General features: G+C 41.5%; 1 protein-coding gene and 1 long non-coding RNA gene across 5 annotated transcripts in view; one reads left to right on the top strand and one right to left on the bottom strand.

Annotated features, from left to right (window-relative positions):
* The window catches only part of celsr1a (cadherin EGF LAG seven-pass G-type receptor 1a), a 94,918-nt gene that overhangs the window by 24,384 nt on the left and 47,377 nt on the right, over positions 1–23,157 (top strand). For all 4 annotated transcript variants that reach the window (XM_044342720.1, XM_044342723.1, XM_044342719.1 and 1 more), the window contains exons 2-5: positions 14,709–15,064; positions 15,154–15,442; positions 19,153–19,375; positions 21,409–21,524. In XM_044342720.1, coding sequence (XP_044198655.1) covers positions 14,709–15,064; positions 15,154–15,442; positions 19,153–19,375; positions 21,409–21,524 — 984 coding nt within the window. The remainder of the gene's footprint in view (positions 1–14,708; positions 15,065–15,153; positions 15,443–19,152; positions 19,376–21,408; positions 21,525–23,157) is intronic.
* Positions 3,071–19,920, bottom strand: LOC122974786. The gene is made up of 6 exons (XR_006400441.1): positions 19,814–19,920; positions 17,211–17,315; positions 17,032–17,134; positions 11,920–12,048; positions 4,429–4,498; positions 3,071–3,742 (listed from the first exon to the last, which is right to left on the bottom strand). It is a non-coding gene; the product is annotated as an uncharacterized LOC122974786 (long non-coding RNA).

Here is a 23,157-nt window from a genome sequence, read left to right as displayed (position 1 = left end):
AATCAGTTTTTCAGGGCACATGTGTTTTTGTTTGTGTGTGTGTGTGTGTGTGTGTGTGTGTGTGTGTGCGCGCATCTACAGTAAAAAAGAAAAAAAAACAGAAGGAAGATTAAGGAATGAGGTTATTCAATTAAAAATCAGTTAAGATAGGGGAATAAGAGGGAAGTAAAAATAATCCTCCCAAACCGTCCAGCATGAGCCAGCTCTGTCAGGACAGAGTAGGAAGTGTTTTGTGGTTTGTTTTGCGGAGACTGCTGAGTGGTCCAAAGGTGCCACTCCACAACCCCAAGGTAAAAGTAAACAAATAAAATAAATATTAAATAAATAAATAAATAAATGAGTTAATAAATAAATTAAACACATAAGTAAAAATAACAGTGAAGAGGAGGAGGAGGAGAGAGCGAGAAATATATCTCTATATGTAGAGTATACAAATCAATAATGATAGTAATAATGATAATAATTCATGTAACTATGTTGCTAATAACATACAATAACAACAACAACAGGTAATAGTAATAATGAAAATAACAAAAAGCACAGCCCTTAGTTAAAACTAATCGAAAAAATATCCACATTACTAATGATTGCTTGACATTTTGTGAATCTTTTAATACTCTAGAAAAAAATGATCAAAGAATTTCTTTCTATTTAATAAGCCCAGTAATTCCCTTAATAGGAAATTACTTTTAAGACCCCTATTTATTCCTTCTAATGCTAATATGTGTACTTCTCATCACGGCACAAGAAAAAAAACCAAATAAGATTTGTCATATGCAATTTGCATTGAGGTGAAATAACAAAAGAAAACAGAAAAAGATGAACGAACAAACTCTACATGTACATTTTTCTCTCTTATATTTATTATCTTTCACCAGTTTGACCCATATTTCATCACGTCCACTTTTATTAAGTGCAAGATATAAAACTGATAGAGATGTATGTAGTGTCAGTGCTCTGGCATCAAAGTGAATGAAAATATATGAATGAATTATAATAGCGTTGCCATAACATAAGTGAGTCAAGGAAATTAAGTTCTAACATGAAATAAAAGAGAGCATTCAGTCAATGTATTAACAGTTTATTTACACCAGTAATACTTTCCCAAATATTGTCACATTAATATTTAACATTTGCTGAAAAATATTTGAGTGTTGTCAGTATCTTGCTTAAATTATAGTACACATGTACGCATTTCTTACAGTTGGTTTCATGTTATTTATTTAAGTTTTTAAGTTCTAAACTGCAAATGGAAAACATACAGATACTGTTTAGAAGACAACATAAAGCAGAACAGCTTAAGAGTCTTCAGCATGAGACTATTATAACTGTCCCTGTATGTGGGCGGCCCATGTCTTTCTTAGGGGGTGGAGTTTGGCAAAATGCCACATTACTGCCAGCAGGGGTGGAGGCAGGGCGGGGGTATTCAGCGGGTATTCAGCGGGCATTCAGCAGGCGTCGGTGGGGTATTCAGGGGTGTCGGAGGGGTCAGTGTCTCCCGAGCTTTGTCCTTGCGGCGACCACGAAAACAACACATTGCCACACTTGAACACACACACACACACACCCACACACACAAATGTCTCAACAATTTGCCCGAGTCTCTATTTAAATTGACACAAGTCTCATGGTTTCCCTGGGCGACCCCTTTCCAACCCCCCTTCACCCCCTCTCCATTTTTTACCCTGCTTTGTTGAAAAGAACCAATCGTGCGTCGTCTGGTAACTAGGCACCCTATTTATCAGTAACCAGCACCAACAATAACTGTAATCCGACACCTCCTCAGAGAGAAAGACTGAGAAAAGTAGAGAGAGAGAGTTGGAATGAGACGGAGAAAAGAAAGGCTGGAGAGAGAAACAGAAAGTCAGGAATGAGAGAAGACAAGAAAAAGATAAACTGTCAAATTCAATTGATGTTTGAAATATTACTTTTACCATTTTATGTTTGTTTTTCATCTTTGTAAGCATTTAAATTCAATTCTTAGCTTTCCTAAACTGCTTTGGCGTTAAAATCTGAACATTTTGCCACAGATAAAATGTGAGCTGAAACAGAAAAATACTAACTTGTGAAAAAGAGCCATGCAGGATGAGTGAGGGAAGGGGGCAACTAGCAACAGAGGCAGAGAGAAAGACAGGATCTAGTGTCAGTGTAATGGATACTTGGGTCCTATTAGGCCATTCATGGCTGGGTAGCTCTTAAGAGAGCAGGGCAGGTCGACCTGTGAGGAGGCTTTTGATCAGTGCGCTCCCCCGCCAAACCAACTATTTGTCCACTGTTGGCTTATCATATGGGATCGATGCTAGAGAGAGGGAGTTAATGCAGGCTGGGAGGAGCGATGTGTGCATACGTTCAGATATGGTTTGTGTGCTTAAATGCATTATGAGCGTGTGTACATATACAGTATATTTAGCTGTACGGGCAGAACACGTGTGTTTGTGTGTGAGGATATTGTGTGTGTGCATGGAGCAGCAGAGCGTGACAAACTGTTGATTTGGCTGGGCTGGCTTTAGATAGTGTGTGTGTGTGTGTGTGTGTGTGTGTGTGTGTGTGTGTGTGTGTGTGTGTGTGTGTGTGTGTGTGTGTGTGAGCATTCTTGGTTATAGTTGAGTGATTCCCTCCTGCGCAACAGAGAAAGAACCATTTGACTCTTCACCTTTCTGTGATCTCTTCAGTACAGACTTTTAAAAGATCTAATACTGCTAATACTAATCAGCCGACCACACACACAAACACACACACACACACACACACACACATACACGCATACATGGAAAGTACCTCCTCTCACTATAGTGATACATCAGTGGACAGAAGTCAGATGCATAGAAAAATATGCATATGCATTCTTTTCGTCAGATTTATAAATTAATGCATGTACATGCGCTTGTTTTATAAGTTTTAATCATTGTGGAACAAGGTGAACTAGATGAGCACAATTTCCACTCCCAAAGTTAGCCATAAATGATTGCATATCAATAGTGCTGCCTGCTCCACCAGTCTTTCAATAACAAGAAATGCAAAGGAATTAGCACAATTTCAGCTGTAATTACATACAACCGTTATGCATGGCTGTGGCTATTTCTAGTCCTATAATATTATTATTATTCATCATTATGAATTAATCACATCTATCTGTAAATCATGATCGGCTGGGATGTATCCATCATCATCATCAAATATCAAGTTCAACTTTATTTGTCTTTTGTGCAGAATAACACATGTAGAATAACATGTTATCTGTACCACAGATAAAAGTAACTATACACTTCTACAGATCTGGAATTTACAGTGTATAAATAAATAAATGGTAGGCAGAGTAAAAACACTGGATGCTATGAGTATAGAATATATTCAGAATTTGGCATTTTACAGATCCCTCAGTATACTGCCAAAAAAAAAAAATCACAGTCAGCCTAAATAAACAATGTTTTATTATTAGATTCCACAGATGTCAATTTTTTGGGAGTCCAGAGCTTTGGTGAGCAGATCAGGTGTGAATCTGTCATCTTCTTGTGAACGCCCGGCTTCGGCCCCATCAGACAAAGGAATAAAGCCTCGGCCTTTGGCTCTGGTAGTAGAAGGCATGTTTCTTCAAATCTGTTCCACTTAGGCTTTAACCTGATTATATAAACTCTGATGCCGTTGAAATGTGAAATGGATCACATATATATTTTGTCTACTTTTAACGAAATTGTAGGATCACCCGATGGAGCTTGCACACAGCGTGTCTACATTGTTTCCACTGGAAAGGGAAAAAAAAGCTTATTAGATTCCATCTCATGTTTGGGTGTTTGTATTTATGTGCTTTTGTCTAAAAATCCTGAATAGTTGTGATATGCAGCTACTGTTTCTTCTCATCATGATTTCATGTGTTGCTTTGTGTTCCTTTTCATCTCCTAACTCTGACAGGTCATGGAGATGTTTATTATAGCTTTTACATGATGTCAGAGGTTAATGGCTACCTGCTTGAGGTGATGAACAGTAGTCTGCAGGTGTGGACTTGTACTGGAGTAATGTGCATTTGTGTGTCTTGTTTTGATTCGGTCTCTTTGGCTCAATTGATCTTTTGGTCTTTTTTTGGCTGGACTGGACATAGACCAGCCTTAAAACCCTGAATGTCTGTCACTGACTGAGTGATGAAGTTACACCATTGGTCAGCCCAGTGTTGGAGTTTCCCCATTGGCCGTTGCTCTTTCAAAATGAATCGGCATGAACTATTCTACTACTGGAACCACTACAGAAAGTTGCAGGTGAACATTTAATATCCAAGAATTTGCACATTGACCATACACAGTCCAGCCATATACTAGTTTTTGACTTAGTCTTGTTTTGTTTTGTGCTCTCTCTTCCTCCGTCTCAGCGTTTCATCTCCCACCTACTTTGTCCTTGTCTTCAAACGTGTCTGGTGAACTCCTCCCTCACTCATACCTTTTGTCCGTTTGATCCTTTCCTCAACCTGCCCTGCCCTTATTTCAAGTTGAAGAGACTTGACGTCGACCTTAATTTATGGAAAAAAAAAGAAAAAAGATACCTATAGTTATGAAATGACAGACAGCAAAGACATCACATGATGGTATCTGTTGCAGATGTTTGGCGGAAAAAAGGATAATACCTTTACCACTAGATCACTGAGAGACGCTGGATGATTAATTAAAAGTGACGGTTAAATTATAAGTCCTCAATTAAACTGTCTCTCAGGTGTCAGACCGAGACAGAAAAAGCACCTCCTGGATGATTTTTCTGTCTCGATAATTTAACTTCAGACAGCGTGAGGTAAAACTTGGCCTATACATCTTTAGCCTAGAGGGCTTCTTTATTTTTTTTTGCCATCACATCATCTGGTGAGAACAGAGCCAGATGACACCTGGAAGCTGTGACCTTTGAACCTTTAACAAGAGGAAGTGGAGGGCTTTAACCTGATTTGTCGGCGGACAGACACACGGGGACGGAGGGAGAGAGAGAGAGCTGAAAGACTGAGATCCCTGAGTGCTTGTGTGGAACAGCTAAGTGGATTTAACGGCGTTTTAAAATCAATTATGAAAGCAGCGCTGCAATGAGAGAGACATGATAGTGCCTTTGATTGCCTGCACATTTAAGGGAGCTAACGGTGCTCGATAGTGCGCTGCTAGCCCTGTGCTTTCTCGTGTTGAGGCCTGACATTGTGCGGCACAACTGGTGTTATGCTCTGAAATGTTATAATTGAGTTTGTGTGAGCCGAGCAAAGTAAGTATCGCGTGACACTCGCCTTAATTTGTGGACAAAGAATTTATTTCTCATTGATTCACACAGGTTGGATGGGTTCATCCAGTTTCCCACAACGTTTCCCTGCTGCTCTCCCTGTCTTCCTACTTTTCACTGCCCCCGAGGGCGTCTTCTTAAGCTTGTTAACAGCAGAATGTGATATTCAGTACCAGGTGCTGATTCCGTCATCAGAATCCATGTCACAACAACAAGCCCCGATGCCTTTTCTCCCCTCCACCTCTGTTTTATATCTCACATCTGCAGCTCACTGATGAAGGCCCTCCAAGTATCTCTGTGATTAATTACCTTCTTTGGCAATCGTCTCACAGGCGATGAGCTAACAAGTGCACTAATACCAGTCAGCCCTCAGGCAGTCAAACAAGCCAGCCGCTCATTTGGGTTCGTTTTGCATTGTCTGGCCTCTTCATCCGGGTTCGTTTAGTATTGTCTGGGCAGGAACAGTGCTTCTATTCTTTTCGCCTCGCTCTCCCAGGGATCCTAAATGGGACATAGATATTCTAGCCGGGTCAGTTCTTGGCCTGGCACTCGATGCCCCTGAGTGCTCTGCTTAAGTACGGCCACTAAGGGCACTTGCAGAGGGCTTGTGAAAGTCCATTCAGCTTAAAGGTGAAGGTGGAGGAGAAGTTGATACAGCGGGGGCAGGCTTCTGAACTCCGTCGCATGCCAAGCGAAAGGTTTCGAATTGTTGCATCACAGCAGATACATGACTACCAGGGTGTTTTCAGCCATGTGTTGTTATGATGGAACAGATACATGAAAGACGCAGTGACGCAATGACGCAATGACGTCACCCTGGCGTCACACCCTTTTGCTGGGGACACTGTGTCGAGCATAAACCTTTTTTTTTAACACAAGGCAATTATGGCAGAATCCAAGATGGAGTCCAGTCCAGCAAGGGCTAATCATAACAACGGGATTCATCTAAAATGCTTATTTAATGATAATGCTGTCCATGTCATGATGTCATTACTTCAAACCTCTATGATGACATGATTCCTCTTCCAAACTTCCAAACTTTATGAAGACTTTAGGATCTTACCAAATGAAGAAAGTTTTGGCAACTGCATGCTTTATTTCTCATCTAATTAAAAACTTATTTCTGTGAATGATGTAGAGAAATTTGACGCAAAAGGAAAGATTATGCAAATGGTTGTTCATCCAGTCCGGTGAATCAGTTCATGTTGATGCCTGAGTGAAAAAAAAATCACTGTCAGTGGCTTGATTTAATACCAGTTTCATGAAAAAGCTTATTGCATTTTTGTCAGGCATAACAGCAGGAAATTAGCACAAAACATCACAGGAATAGATGAAGAACTGTTTGGTTCACCCATAAACAAGACTCACAAAATTCAAGGAGAGCTGTTTTTTGATGTCAGATGCAAGTGAATTGTGTAGCATTTTGTTTTACACAAATGTCTTTGGTTGAAACATTAAAAAATAACTTCATTTGAGGTTTTTGATTTTTTTTTAAGTCACCCAGTGGACTCAATCTCTTCACCGTGCTGCTGCTCCACCTGTTCTATAGGCTGTTTGATTGGTTCAGTCACTGATCCTCGTTCATTCGGCGCATCTGTGTGTAATCCCACCTGTTCTCAGGCTTTAGTCAGGATGTTATCCCTCTGACAACCCCACCGCACACCCATCACCCAGACCTCACCCACGCTGCTCCCCTCCTCTTCTCACTACTCACTCCTGAGGGGTGAAAGGAGTCTTTTGTGTGCCTCTGCTGCCACTTTTCCCACTATGAACGCTGGAAGAGAGAACGAGCAAGAGAGAGCTAATCCCACTAGTGTGGTCACTATAGTACAGAGAGAGGAGGATGAAGAGAAGACGAAGAAGAAGAAGGAGGGGTTGTTTTTGGCTTGTTTGGCCTCCCTGAAGAGCTGCAGGTGTTGTGGAGAAATTAGACTGTAACAGCTGTGTGCGCGTGAATGTGTGTAGGCGTGATGATATATAGTCACACATGCGCTCACAATTTGCACAATTTGCCACTACAGTAAATCAGCCTCTTGCATTACAAGACAGAAGTGAAACACACACTTTCTCAAACACACTCGCCCCTGCAGTTCTTTATTGCTGTTTTCATTCCCCCCCATCATACTGCATATGAAATAACGCACAGTAAATCATTCCCATCCTATCCCTTCCTCTCGCCGTCTCCTCATCCGCCCCTGCCTCCCTTTTCCAAGGCTTCACCCCTCTCTGACTGCCCAGCAGCCCACGCGCCCGTCAACTTTATCTGCTTGTGTCCATGTGAGTGTTCAAAGCTTAAGCCCTTCCGTCCTCGCATCTGTCTGACACTTTGATCAGACGGGCAGACGGGCATACCTGAGAGTAAAATACAGCCGACAGCTCGTGGAAGGAGATGAGAGGGGCTTTCGCTGAGTGCTTCCAGATAGGAGTGGATGCACACGCATCAGCAGATGAGTGACAGCAGATAGAAGCTCTCCAGTGCTGAGTTCATGTTGTGTAATAGAATCGTGGCTCTGTCAGTTCTAAGATTACAGTGATAGTGATGTGTTTATAGCTGTGATTATATTATAGCTATGTTATTGCTCTAGAAATCATATTAATACTGTACATGAATTGTTCCTGTTTGATGTGAAAAATGTTGCTTTTAGCTGTCATGGAATAAAACACAGCAGGAGTCTGCTGTTATAGATTTTTTGGAATCCATAAATCTCTCTTTCTCTCTATATCTGTTAACCTGCTGCCCCCTTGCATTCCTGTGGTTGATTATCTACCCTTGGTTAGCACAGGTTTGCATTTAAAATCACCACTGGGTCATGTGTTAAAGCTCCCAACATATAACAGATGATGAGAATATGTGAAACAGTGTTATACAGAATGCTTCCAAAAGACCCCTTCCAAATGTATTCCTTATAAGTAATAGGGTACAGTTCTTGTTCTTTGCAAAAATAAAAATAATACAAAGTTGCAGCTTTTTTAGTACAAATTTCCCTTTTTTGTTACAATCCTTGCACTGCAGCTAGAAGATATTAATTTGACTAATTTGGATGAGAGAATTCTCATATAAGCTTCAGATAAACGTTTAAATGATTTTGTGGATTTTGGATTGAAAGTGCATTTGAAAGGGATCTTCTAACCTGTTGAACCTCCTGATCGATGCCTAGTATGAACAGGAAGAATGATTACAGCAACTAAAACCTGTTTCTATGTCCATACTGGGACATGACTTTTATTTTAAGACAAAATTGAAAAATTGTGAACCTATCCTTTCATTTCAGTGACAGACTCAAGTTTTGCTTTAGCAATCCATTCAGGCATATCGTTGAGAACCTACAATGGTTTGAAGAATACAATAATGCTAGATTATCTATTAGACTAGTCGTTTCATGCTTTATAGAGCATTGATGATGCTTAAGGGTTCAGTATATCTGAAACAAAAGAAGTCATCTAAAGGCAGAAGTGTTCAGAATGAGGGGCAAACAGCTTGCCGTCATACCATCCTCCTGGCTACATCACACTGCCTCCATGATGTCTCAAAGGATTCTGTGCTCTTTGCGTGTCTCTGTAGACTTGACATAATGATCTGTATAAAGACGGGAAATGGAGCACACTTTCGGAAAATCTCTTTAAGTAAATGTGACCCATGTGACAGCGTGTAAGTAGGTGTGATGGCACCACCTGCCATAAACGGAAGGCAGCCAGGAAATCAGTTCAGGCTGCCTTGAGTGTTAGTTTTGCTTGCCAATTTTTAAGGGAAGGATAATGAGGAAAATAGGTCACCTCATCTATGCTTTAACCTTACAGTTTTTACTCTATTTTGCGTCATTTCTGTGCAAAAGTTGATGATTTTTATTTAGTTAGTTGTTTTAGCTTGGCGCCAAGAAGGATACCTTTGCTGAGAGTCACTCTTCAACCATTCTCTATTACAATCTGCTCTCCAGCTCTCCCTCAGACATCTCTCCCTCATTTCCTGCTCTCATGAAACTCTTTTTTTCCTGTTCATCTTTTATTTCTGCAGAGCTAGCTTTGATTGACTTCAAATCATCACTGTGATTTTTTTTTTGTGTTTGTGTATATATATGTACGGGGTGATTTCCCTCTGTTTCAGCATACAGGATGTCTGTCAGTGTGTCTGCGGGCTGCTGATATGTGATCCGATGTTGGCACTGGTTGCCATGAGAGAGACAGAAAGGAAGAAAAAGGAGATGAGGTTTGACAACTCGCTGGAGTCCGAACAGAACGGTTGCGAGTTACTGTCAGGGGCAATTATTCCTTTGATGAAAAGTTAAAAAGTTCTAATGGGATATGGACATAAAAGAGATGAGAGGACAAGCAAAAAGATGATGAAGAATGTATTTTATTGAACCCCAGCTCCAAGCAGTGGAAAGTTATTGTTTTGGGCAGCGTTTTCAATCACTGAGATGTTTTAATGGCTATTGGAAAGAGAGAAGAAAAGAATGGAAAGAGAAGGAGAAATGCTGCCAGATTGTACCGTTCAAAGAGTGTTTGTTTGCCTTTCCTGATAGGCCAGAGGTGTTTAGGTGTGTCCAATAAGGAGGGGCTGACATTTGAGTTTCTGCTCAGCGATTGGCTGGGAGCCACTCAGGTTGCAGGCTTTGTATGGATTCAAATATTTGAAACCTCAGGGAGAGAGAGTCAGAGAGAGGGGGGGAGGGGGAGAGAGTTCATCTGTTGCTCTGAGAGATTTAAAAGTACCTGACAAAACAGAAATACTCATCTTTGGCGCAAAGGCTCAGAGACAGAAAACTGCAGCTGATCTCAGTTCTCTGAAGATATCAATCATCTCACAAGATCTGCCTTCTACCAACTAAAAAACATTTCAAAACTAAAGGGCTTTCTATCAAAATTAGAATTAACCCATGCATTTATAACAAGTAGACTAGACTGCTATAATGGTCTATTCACTGTCCTCCAAAAATCAGCTGATGGATCTGCACTGATTCTCGATTGTGTTGCGATTGTATTGTCACTTAATGCAAAGCCCATTGTGTTGCCCTGTGTATGAAATGTGCTATATAAATAAAGTTTGACTTGACTTGACAGGAGTTTTCATTGGCCGTTCCACTGTAAAACTTTAACAGTGCAGTAAAAAGTTTTGTGGGGTGAAAAAAAATGGCAGTGAATTTTTTTTTCTTTTTTACAACAGCTTCCTGCTTTTATAACAGCATGCCTCCCCTTTGGTTGTAACATTTCAAGCTCTCAATAACCGTTCTCTTTAGTCGTGATAAATGTCAACAGGATGCGAATAACTTTATAAGCTTAGCATGGCTGTATGCTAATGAAGGAAGGAAGGGTTCCATGTCGGGGGTTTTCACATAAGCGACACTTTTGTGGATGACTTTAACCGTAAAAAACTGGAAAAGAATGAAAATATGATGATTTGATGAAAAATGAAAGCAGTGAGAAGTTGAAATGTTCTCTCTCTGCTTGTGAAAAGGGGTGAAGTGTGCCTCTCTGGTGGGCTTGTCACCTCTCTGGAACCTGTCGGTGCTACAAATGTCTTGTTTGTTTTCTGTTGTTTTACTGACCGTCCCTCTCGCTAACTGACTAAACACTGCTGTTGGTTTTACACAGCTGGGTTTTGGGAGGCGGTGGCCACCAGAGTTGAAGTTAAATGTATTGCTGTATCACATGAGCATACCAACACAAAAAGGATCTCATATATGTATGGTAATAGAGTCAAATATTACTCTTGGTTGCCTTGATTTGTGAAGAATTATGAAGGGAAGTTATTTCTTAAAGAAGAAAATCCTCCATAAACTTTTTGACTGAGTTTAATCAGCACCAAACCTCATAGACGTTAACATGGACGCACATGCAGTGTGTCGTTTGGAGCTGTGTGTGCTTGTCACTCACAGTGACAGCTGTTAGGAATGTGTGTGTCCACAATTTGGGTTTGTTAGGATGAGCTCAAACCACAAACAGAGACCTCTGTGAGTGTGAGAGAACTATGTGGTTAAGGAAGCACATTGACAGTTAAAAGACAAATTTATTAGCTTTTTGTATGTCTACGCATGTGTGTGTGTGGTCATTTGCCCTCATACACAAACACTAGTGTGTCATTGGTGCGGCTTACTTCACAGCTTATTAACAGCTCTTATCACCTCTGTAGCTCTCACCACCAACACTGCAGGCCTCCAACTACGTGGCCTGTTGATATACAGTATCTCCTTCGTCAATAATTAATCCAACTACAAATTCAAATACTGTATACAACACTCACTAAACCAACTGACTTCACTTAATGTGTTCAATCATGCAAATGGATTCACTTAGATACATTTATCAATGCTGTTAGGCTGCAAAAGTGCAATAATCAGATCATAATGTGGCATAAACATGTCAGTGATCTTTATTGGGGCTGTCCAGTGAGTCCTTGTAAATGTGTTAAAACAACAATGCAGATTTATCCCAAGTTTTAACAGAAGTCAAGTTAATAAATGATTTGCACATGATACTTCAAAAATGAGGAGATTACACGGCAGCTTTGAATATCAAAGCTACCGTGTAATCAGCTCTTGTTTTTACTTGGAGTGTCATCTATTAAAAAACTCTCAGTAGTAATAAGTCCTGTTAAACCCGCATGTGTGTGACTGTTTGTGCGCGTCTGCTGGTGGACACCTATGTTATGCGTGTGTGTGTGTGTGTGTTCGGCGGCATGCTTACGCATATATTTTTTTCCATGGCGTCTGCCTGTGATACACCCTTTCCATGGTTCAGCCCATCCTCTGCATGTGTGTGTGATCCCATGCTAGCAGCTGGTGGGCTCTATAAATAGAGTGGGTTGGGATGCCCCTGGAAAGAGAAAAGAAACAAACAACTATCTTGTAGTAGTGTCCCAGGCATTAATGAATTAACTGAATAATGCTTATATTGTTTGGGGTCGGTCAGAAAGTCTTTTTGTGAGACTTGTGTTTTCTTTCTGGCTTCCTTTACCTTCGTATACACAGATGCATTACAAACAAAATGAAAGGAGGTATTGCCTTCCTCTGGCGGTATTTAAAAGATGACATGTCACACTGCTTAGCTTATAATTGGTGCCGCATGATTGCATAGCCAATGCAATTCCAATCGGACGTTCTCAGCACCGTCCTTGTCTTTTTCTGCTTCATAAATTCTGCTTCACATCTTTCCGTGAGCCTGTGAGCTTTTCCGTCACGGTCGTTTATGGATCCAGCTCCTTACAGCTCTCAATGGTGTCATTGCTCTACTTGATTTTTCACACCGGTGTTTCCCCCTCCGTCCTGCGTCAATCTGAGTCCCAGTGGTGCAGGTCCTTCCCTTAATCCGCTACAGTTTACTTAGTCGTGAAATAGTCTGTGCGTGGTAGAATGGGTGATGAAGTCCCATGTCAGTCAGACTGAAAAAGCCACACACACTGAGCATTGCTTTCAGTATGTAGTTTGTGTGTTTGGGTGTGAGGATTGGCATGGGAATGAATGAATGTGGATGAAAGGGGGAAGTATGTGTGTGTGTGTGTGCTGCAGAGGGCCCAGTGGTAACAGATTGTGTCAGTACCTACTTGGTTACACAGTCATTTGATGTGACTTTTTACAACTGGTGTAATGTTTGGACTTGGCATTGCGTGTATGTGTGTAAAAAATTGTATCTAACCTGTCATTGAGTACATTCATTTCTGTGTGTGTGTGTGTGTGTAAACGTTGAGCTGATGGATATCTGGCAGCATGTGGTATAACACCATATCCCCCTGACACAGACTCAGAGAGAGAGAGAGAGAGAGAGAGAGAGAGAGACAGGTGTGGAGCTCTGCAGACAAATAAACACACAGTAGCCAACAGATAGTTTGACTGTCTGTTAGCGCTGTGTTGAATGAGCACCTCCATTCCAGCACATTACAGCAGCCCAGTAATCCACAGCTGCTGCTTAATGTCACTGTCCTGCAGAGTGACTTGTTCATGTGTGTATACAGTAGGTGTCTGCATTTGCGAGTGTGCTTTTTGACACTCCGCTACCACCCACGCTCCGTGATTTATGCCCGTTACAGCCATGAACCAGCGGTAGCTCGGACGCGCTAAACTAACTGACCCTCGTGTCACTTCCCATTGTGAGTTATTTGTGCTAGTACGGTTGTTGTTGACCTCCACTCTGGTTAGCAGTTAGCTTGAGGCTAGCCCGATGAGCCGTCCTGTCCACACTCTGTTCTGATTGACTGTGCATCTGCGTGTCTGAGGAGAGTTTGAGGTCCTGAGAAATGACCTCCTTTATGTCTGAGAGTGACAGGGCGCCTGTGGCCGAACCTCACCATGACTCTTTCACCCCCGAACGCACAGATACACCACACACTCAAGTCCTCAGTATGGTGCGGCAAAGCTGTGCAATCCGACCCATCTCCCCGTGCCACTTCAACAGTATTATTCCCCCTACAAATTTCATCTGGCCTCACCACCTGTTGTTAGCTGTATTTCAGCCAGCCCGTGCCCTCTGCAGCCTATAGCCTTCTGTTTCCCTCCATAGGCACCAGGAATTACAGTTGTGCCAGAAGTAGGTATGAGACCAGACCCAGATTTCCCCAGGGGCAGAAATCCTAGACTGATCCAATTACTCCCAGCCAGGGATCGAATCAGACTGAATCTACACCGACTGGCAACCACTTAATTCAATCTAGTGGCAAAAGTGTTACACAGTAAACAAGTCAAGCTGTTAAGCTACAGAAGAGATACAACAAGAAAGAAAACATATAGAACACACTGTATATTCAGTTTCTGTATAAACTGCATGACGGATATCTTCCTGAAGCAGTATTTAGACCACTGTGAGACACTGAAAGCAAAGTCTTTTCAGTTGAGTTTAGATAATAATAGATATATAATAAAAGTAGGTGATCCAGAGAGGAAATAGCACAGGAGAAAGACAACAAGAGTGCAGGAGACTGAGGCGGGTGTCTAGAGATGTAAAGAGGGAGCATTTTGGCGGGAGACATCTCTCAAATCTCTACACGTGTTTGTTAACATGATGTTAGTCAGGAAATAGGTGGAAGAAGTATATGCACACCTTTACAGGAAGACAGTTCTCACTGCTGTATCATAGTTCAGGCCTACAATTTATTGTTTGCATAAAGAGGTTTGCTGCTTTTTTGTTTTTACCTCTTTGGAAACCTTAGAACCACTTTTGGCTTTCAAGTGTGTGTTGTTGTGACCTTCCTGCTTTATTGACATGCATTATATCACAGAAAGCACTCACTTGAAGTAAACTTGGCCACATGTCTAAGGACATCAGCTTCTAGACGCAAGTCCTGGGGCCTTTATCTTAATCAGCAAATTTGTCTTAGCACGTTTGTATGAATCATAAATTGTTTGCCTCTTTGCCACTCAACCTGGGTGTGATTTCTTCATTTTTTTCTCTCCCAACCTGTTCCTTTGTTACCCTTTACTGACATTTAGAGGTGCCAATGTGTAAATAAACAATCAAATGTCTACTCTCTGTTTTTTTTATAGATGGTATCCATCGCATTGTGGCGCTGTGCACACTGCGTGTCACCATCATCACCGATGACATGCTGACCAACAGCATCACGGTGCGACTGGAGAACATGTCCCAGGAGCGCTTCCTCTCTCCCCTGCTCAGCCTCTTCTTGGAAGGCGTTGCCGCTGTGCTCTCCACCAAGCGGGAAGCGGTGTTCGTGTTCAACATCCAAAACGACACAGACGTGCAAGGCTCCATCCTAAACGTAACCTTTTCAGCAATGCAGCCCGGTGGCGCCCCGGGCAAAGGGACGTTCTTTCCATCTGAGGAGCTGCAGGAGCAGATCTACCTCAACAGGACTCTGCTCAGGCTGATATCATCTCAGGAGGTAACACACAGTCTGCACATTCATACAAAATAATAAAAATCAGAAAGCAGTCGGACTGAAATTCCCCTTTTAAATCTTCTCCTGTCAAGGTTTTGCCGTTTGACGACAACATCTGTCTGCGGGAGCCCTGTGAGAACTACATGAAGTGTGTGTCAGTGCTGAAGTTCGACAGCTCCCCTCCCTTTATCGCCTCTGAAACGGTTCTGTTTCGGCCCATCCACCCCATCAACGGGCTGCGTTGCCGCTGTCCGGTCGGTTTTACTGGAGACTACTGCGAGACAGAGATTGATCTCTGTTACTCGGGACCATGCAAGAACAACGGGAGGTGCCGCAGCCGAGAGGGAGGGTACACCTGCGAGTGCCTGGAAGACTTCACTGGTGAGTTGGCTACATGGTAAAAAAAAATGAATAACTCTATATTGTGCTGAATATATAACATACATTAGTCTTTGTGTATTGACGCAAGCTTTGAAAGTCTATTATAAGTATGTGAGAGCTCTCGTATTGTTTCTGACAATAGCTTAATTGAGTTGTACAAAACAACCAAACCGCACAGACAGGTTTTAAAACCTATTGTTGAATCTTGAGGTCGACCACAGTGCACAGAGAAAAATACACTGTGTAATAGTGTATAGGCAGCTGCACACACACACACACACACACACACACACACACTTAAGCATATAGTAGCTGTATACAGCAAAAGTGTGTGGAATGCTGACTGTACTGGCCAAACCAGATCTGTCTTGAGTATCACTCAAGCTATGAATCAAAATGTTAACATAAAAAGCTTTTTTTTTGCGGTCAGTCTTTAACCTTGTGAAATGTGCACCATAATAAGGCTACACAAAGTGGCAGTTATAACTCTCAACTATAACCAATCATGACAGTTTTGCCACTTGTAATCCACATAGTTCCTGTGCTACTCGGCAGTAATAAATAGTACTGTCTATTGCTTAAAAATGTTGTCCCTCTATAATTAGAAAAATATAGATAATAGGTTTTTGGGATCCAAGATTATTATAAGTAAACAAATTGTCATAGTACTTATTCTCATAAATAAGTGAGACAAAGTGGAGACACCTTTTTTGGACTCACCAAATCAAAGACTAAAACTTAAAATTGCTTCAATCAATATTTTATATTAATAATGGATCATTTGAATATGTACAATATGATAGTGATCTCTCATAGTGAAGAACCGACAGATAATTATCACTTGATTCTACAGTTTTGCTCATTTCTACGGAGCTATTTAGCGTCTTTGACACATTCCTGCTGAAGGTTTGACAGTCATTGTCATATAGCACATAGAGAAGAAGACACCTAGCTAGCAAACACAAATGTAAACAAAAGTTTAAAAGATATCCAAAATCATTTTTGCTCATATTTTATGAGGAAGGTAATACATTTATCACATTTTTAGGATACACTCAAATTGTTTTGTCGAGAAACACTCAATGTAAACATAATAATTGTTTGATTACATGACTACTCCACAGAGTATCTTTAACCTTAGCTTTTGTTCTGATTGAGAGAAAAGTACAAAGAACCATAATCTCTGCCTGGAAACTGTAAGTTACAGTCATTCTTCACAGCATTCAGATGATAGATTAGCTATGCGAAGCCTCGGAAGCTTTCATCATTCCCATTGTAATCGCTTTCCGAAATATTTCCCAGTGTCAGTGATCTTCCTCTCATACTTCCCCCTCGTACATCTGATACCTGTCTGACTGTCTCTGCTTCTCTGTCTCTCCCTAATAGAGCCTAGAGGGCCTCTGACAGCCTTCACCCCTCCTCTCCGTCTGTCTCTCCCAACACGCAACCTTTCCTCTCCTTCTCTTCCTTTATCTTATCTGATGTAATTACCTGATTATACCTACCTTTGTCACTCACTGGCCTACTCTCGCCTTCCTCTCCTGCTCCCCATGTCCATCTTCTCCACTCACCCATCATATTTTACTTACCTCCATCTCTGTGTCCCCTCTTTGAAGGTCACAGTTCAACTCCAGATAGTCAGGGCCCATCAGGGGCCATAATGGGGCTGATGACAGCATCCTCTTGGGTTTCCTACATTACAGGGAAACAGATCCTTATAATTCCCCCTCGGAAAAAAGGATTATGCTGAGGAGAGAAGGGCCATTACCTGGTTCCAGGCTGTGGTGTTGGGGCGTCCGTGTGTGTCCTGGGTGGAGAGATCTTGTCTGGACAGCAAGTTGATGCATAGCACTGCAAGGGGACACTGAGGCACCTATCACAAATAATATTAGAGTCAGAAAGAAGGGCGGCTGGTGAATTAGTGGAGGAATTTCTACAAGGAGAGCCAGGAAACTGGGCTCAACTTGTTGACTCTGGACAAAGAGTTTCATGGTAATTTAGGAGGAATTTCCCAAGCCGAGACCCACTGCTGTAAGGAAAGCGAATCAGATTATATGATATAATGAATTTGATATTAACGTGCAACCTCTAAGTCAGGGAGTGGACGACGGGCTTTTGGCGACACCCAGTCCATCTTGAAATCAGCTGCACGGATAGAAGACCTTGAAGATAATGAGCCAATCTAAAGACTCCTGGTTGGCTTAGTTGATGCCTAGACCAACTCCCAAAAGAAAGCCAGGGAAAACAACAGATAGACTGGTTTAGAGCCAAGATGGTGGGTCCATGTTGAACGCCAGAGGACAAACTTATGGGAACGGACATTACTGGTCAGTCATTGGATTGATTTTTCATACTGTAGATAATTGGCCAGGCATAGACGATCTGATGTTTCCTTCTGTCCTCCGAACATCTTTCCAAAATCAGCTCAAGCACGGCAGTCACATAACAGTGTCGTCTCAGACCTTTTTAATCTGGTATCAGTCTAATTTGCCTAATATTCATGGTTCTTGAGAATATTCAGAAACAAAAACCAACGCACTGTACGAGCTTTGAGCCCTGAGCTCTGACCTTTGTACGAGTACAGTATATCCTGTATTTTAAAGTTCCTGGGGCAGGCCTATACAAAACCAACTGCCAAAACTAACTGAAGTGGGTGTGGAAAAGGCAGGTTGAGAGAACATGGTTGAACTAAAAAGCAAATCCAACATTCAATCTAAAATCATTTTAGGAATGCAGTATTGGAGCCGGAGTGATCCTTAAAAGAACTTAAACGGTCGGTTATTATCTGATCTTTATATGGTCTAAAAGTATCACCACGAGTTCAGCCATGGCCTGGATTAAATAGAGGAATGTTGGAGGTATCTTCCTTGACATCACCTTAACCACTAAGCTGTTCATACAGCTTTGTCTTTCTAACTCTCCATTAAGTCTTTGCCTTTGTCTGTCCCTCTCTTCCCCTCTAACCCCTCTTTATCTCCCATCCTCTTTTGTCTCTCCAAATATGGCCATATTAGCTTGTGGCTAAGACCTGAGCTTCTCAGAAAAGGCCTATAAAGAGGGCTTTGTCATTTTTGCTAATGTTTAGATGGAGCTTTACTTGAACTGATGTTATAGAGGGGATCTAAGCACACAATCAACTAAAATGTTCTTTCTTTTGTTAAGACATTAAATTGTGTATGGCTCCATATCAACACTAGCTGACTCTCTAATCTGCTGTCTTAGTAAATCAGATGCAGAATACATACAGATTGCGACCACAAACTCAATAAAACCTCAGTGAACATTTGCACAACACCATTTTCTTAGTAAATCTGGCCCGTAATGTTTTGCCTAGTCAGGACGCTGTGTTTAACCTGCAGACTCAATAGGAGAAGTTGGTTGTATGCATGTGCATGACTGATAATCAAAGGCGTTTTGCTAAAATAACTGGATTCCATTCAAATATGAAGTCTGTATCAACGCTAGACAACATGCTTCACAGAAAAGATAAAATGATGATAGTAAATTGATGAGATGATATAACGACAGGTAATTCATCATTCATTTTGTTATGAACACAGTTATAATATACTGACAGGGTTTTAAAAAGGCATTAGTAAAAGACCTGGACCCAGACCAATCAGTGAAAAAGAAATGAATAGATGAATAAAACAACTGTATAGTACAAATAGAACATGTGTAAAACCAAATTTCTCTTTTCTTTCTTGTAGGTGATCACTGTGAGCTGAATGCATCATCAGGCCGGTGTGTACCTGGTGTGTGTAAGAATGGCGGTGAGTGTGTCAACAGGCTCGCTGGCGGTTTCATGTGCCAGTGTCCACCAGGGGAGTACGAGAAGCCCTACTGTGAGATGACCACCCGCAGCTTCCCTGGACAGTCCTTCATCACCTTCAGAGGCCTGCGGCAAAGGTTCCACTTCACTGTCTCCTTCACGTGAGTACTTTCTTTCCTCCCTATGATCATTTCTTCCCTACTTCTTTCTTTACTAATTACCACTAGGCAATTACCACTACCTCTATGACTGTATGTGGATGAAATTCAGTTCAAGATAAAAGTTGTTAGTTACTGTCGCTATGCCTATTAAACTCAAATAGAGAGCAGATTTACCAGTTGAAATTGTCAATAGGCTACATTTTGAAACAATATGTCCTTGATTTCAGACACAGGTAGACAAAAGCGAGTTCCTCATATAGCCATCGACTGTCAGTTTTCAGGCTGTACTGACTACTGTCAGTGGCAGATTCTATAAGCTATAGCTTGCAAACTTTGGTAACGTAATGAAGACATGGAAATAAACTAGGCTAAGTAGGCTAAGCTAGTTAGTCCTAGTTTTATAAGTATGATATGGAACACTTTGGCTGCTTAGCTTACCAGCTTCAACAAAGTGTAGATGTGAAGGCTGACTAGATGCTAGTTTAGTTGGAGCTTCGCCTTTTTTTTTTTTTACATAACCTGTAACCCAAACACAACCTAGTGATGTGCATGTTGGCATTGGAAGTAATGCTTGTTTACTACTGTAGATAGTAAGCTAGTTAGCCAGACATGCTAACATTTGCAGCTTACGTTCCTAACACTTTTGTTCTGTTTTGTGTTTTTGGTTTTATAAATGGTAAAGAAAAAAAACAACAGTCTCCAAAGTCTTTAAATACTGTGTATTTGTTAAAAAAATGTATTACTTATGCAAAGTGTGTGGCATCTACCACCAAATTCATGTGACATGTTTACTTTTGAGGAGTGTTTTAAAGATGTACCAAATTGTGGATTTATAAAATCGCACTCTCTGGATAAAATTTCACATTTTTTTTCACTCTCCCACCTGGGATTGCTGCACCACGCACCTTTTCACTGTAGGCAACAACAGCACTACATGTCTGTGATGCTTGTATCAGTGTGTGTAGTAAACTGTAATTTAGGGAGTGTGAGGAGCTGCACAAATAAACACAGTTGAGTTCAGTCAGCTAAAGTGTGTCAACTGGGGCATGCTGAGACATGAAGATACTTTTCCATTGTGTCTCAGTTCCCTCCTTTCGATAAGCATGTGCACACACACACACACATACACACACATACAGTATATATAGGAGTAAGGGTAAAGAAGACACACACTCCACCTGAATGTACAACTTTGTGAGATGTGTTTAAGTTCTCACACTCTAAAAACTGCTTCAGGAAAACAACCGTAGCTCAGCAAGTTTGTGACAAATATTATGTAGAAAAGGAACTTTTGTGGCTTGTGTGCTTACCAGTCATAGGTGAGATGAGTTTGAGCGATATGATGCGAGGCGATATGCACCATGACGGTGAGAAAGGTTTGCAGTGCGCTGAAAACAGGAAAGGCTTTGTGATGAGTTTCCCTTATCAGTGTTTGGCTACAGCCGTCCTGATTTCCTGCCCTGCTGGCCTCACTGGCATCTGTCGGCTGACTCCTCTGCCCTCACCTTACACTCCTGACACACACACAAACAGCCACACATGTCAACTTTGTACTCTCGTAGAACGCACATACATGAGTACGCGCTGGCTCATTAACCAGGTCTTTCTCCCTCTATCATGGACGCATTCTTGCATCGTCTAAAGGCAGGGGAACTGTTTCCTCTGTGTGGCCCACCGGCTTTATACACATCCTGCCTCTCCTTTCCATGACTTTTCCTCAAGAGCTTCTCGGTCCTTTCATCATAAAGCTATCTGCACGGCCTTCAACCGCTCAGTCCTGGTTTGTTTGAGTTGGATAGGTGCTGAGAAATGTGACAGGAAACATAAGCTAAAGCAGAGAAAAACAGTTGGAATTCACTCAACTGCCTCTGTGAGACAAATGACCATGTCCAATTTTAAATGTCACCATTGTTCCTTAAAATTAACTGTCCTGGGTCCTAGGACATTTGTCACATCACCTCCACTTATTCCAACCATCAAAACACAAAATACTAATCTTTAACAAACTTTTAAAAGCCTTTCTTTTTCTGCAGGTTTGCTACCAGAGAAAGGAACGCTCTGCTTCTCTACAATGGCAGATTCAACGAGAAACACGACTTCATCGCTCTGGAGATCATAGACGAGCAGATTCAACTCACCTTTTCTGGAGGTGAGGCGTCATGCTTTGTTTGCGTAAATACCAGTGTTTGTGTGGTGACCACTAAAGTAATTCATGTCAATATCAGCTCCATTTTAAGTAGATTAACACTAGTGTGAAAGTGCTCTTTATCTAAAGTGACTTTCACAAAGAGCCTGCTAAATAGTTTTATCAACTCTTTTGACAAGGGTGTGTTTTTGTTAGTGCATGCATGTATCCAAATGTACCACAGTTTGCACTATTGTGTGTGTGTGTGAAGGTAAGAAGTATGGGTGTGTTTGACACTTCGAAAGCAGCTGCTTCCTCAGAAAGAGAGCTGCCCAAGCCCCTAGGAACAGGGCCTGGCTTTGAAGTCAATTTGACATAGTGGCCAAACTGTGTAATTGCGACTTCCGTGTCTGTCACGTGACGCATACCGGCAAAAAAAGGCATTTTCCCATAGACTTACATTGTGAAAGAGACATCTGTAAATCAGCAGATACATTTTTTTGAGCCTCACAACCCCCGCGAAATGACTCGTTTCACAGACTTCCATCAGAATTTGATCCTTTCGGTCCAATAACGTTTGGAAAGTCTAGAAGAGCCACACGATTGAATTATTTTAACCCTATTCAGGTTAGCGGAGGGCTAAACCAGAAGTTAGCGCCAGAAATTCAATGATTCGACTGACAAAATGAGGTACGACTCGGGGCAGTTCTAGCTAGATATGCACACACTCACACACGTACAGCACACACCCACAGTCATTGTTAAAACTGTTAACTGTTGGATCACAGATCAAACACATAACAATTGGACTGGTGACTGCTGTTTCCAGAGTCAGTCTACTTTCCCATGGTACCATGCAGGGAGGAATCCAGTTCAATATGATTATGCTGGGTGAAGCCCGTTTGGGAGCAAAGCCAAGTTCTTGTGCCCTACTTCAAACCTGAAATATGACTGAATGTTGAGTGCGTGAATCATCAAATTAAATACTCACAATTATGACTCATGGTTAATGAGAGGAGCGGGAAGAAAGTCTTTGATTTGTTTGTGCTGTTTCTCTTTCACCGCTTGTCTTCTTTTATGCAGGCACATATTGTAAATACACAGGTGAATTAAAACACACAATCACCTACTTACGCCCTCTTTCTGTCTCTAATGTGCACACAGCTTAAAAACACACATCACTTATTAACTCTCACACACACACTCGCATACAAATTAACACACATTTCTTGTCAATGTTGCTGTTTGCTGATTAGCGGAGCAGTGGATTCTTGCCTAGGCTGCTCCTGCCTTTGACAAACAGAGTAAACCCTCAGTAAATCTGGTGCCATTGTGCTCCACAGTCTTCTCACTGAGAGCCAATGATACTGCAGGCTAACGCGGGCTTTCCCAACAGTTGATTTATGATCATGATGTGTGTGTGTGTGTGTGTGTGTGTGTGTGGAGTAAAAGGTCCTGTAAGTATTCCTCCTCTCATTCAGTTGTTAAAGAACTTGCCCTACCTACATTTTACACCATATTTAATGTCACAGCTAAACATTTCAATGGTTGAAAACCATAAATAAACATTAGTACCTCACTGGGAAACATGTTCGTTGTTTCCTGCTTCCACTCACAACAATGGCCGCTGTTCAGAAAAAGTTACATAGTCTGTCTC

This window comes from Thunnus albacares, chromosome 23, assembly GCF_914725855.1.
Source record: "Thunnus albacares chromosome 23, fThuAlb1.1, whole genome shotgun sequence".
Lineage (NCBI taxonomy): Eukaryota > Metazoa > Chordata > Actinopteri > Scombriformes > Scombridae > Thunnus > Thunnus albacares.
This window is presented reverse-complemented; position numbering and strand designations above follow the sequence as displayed.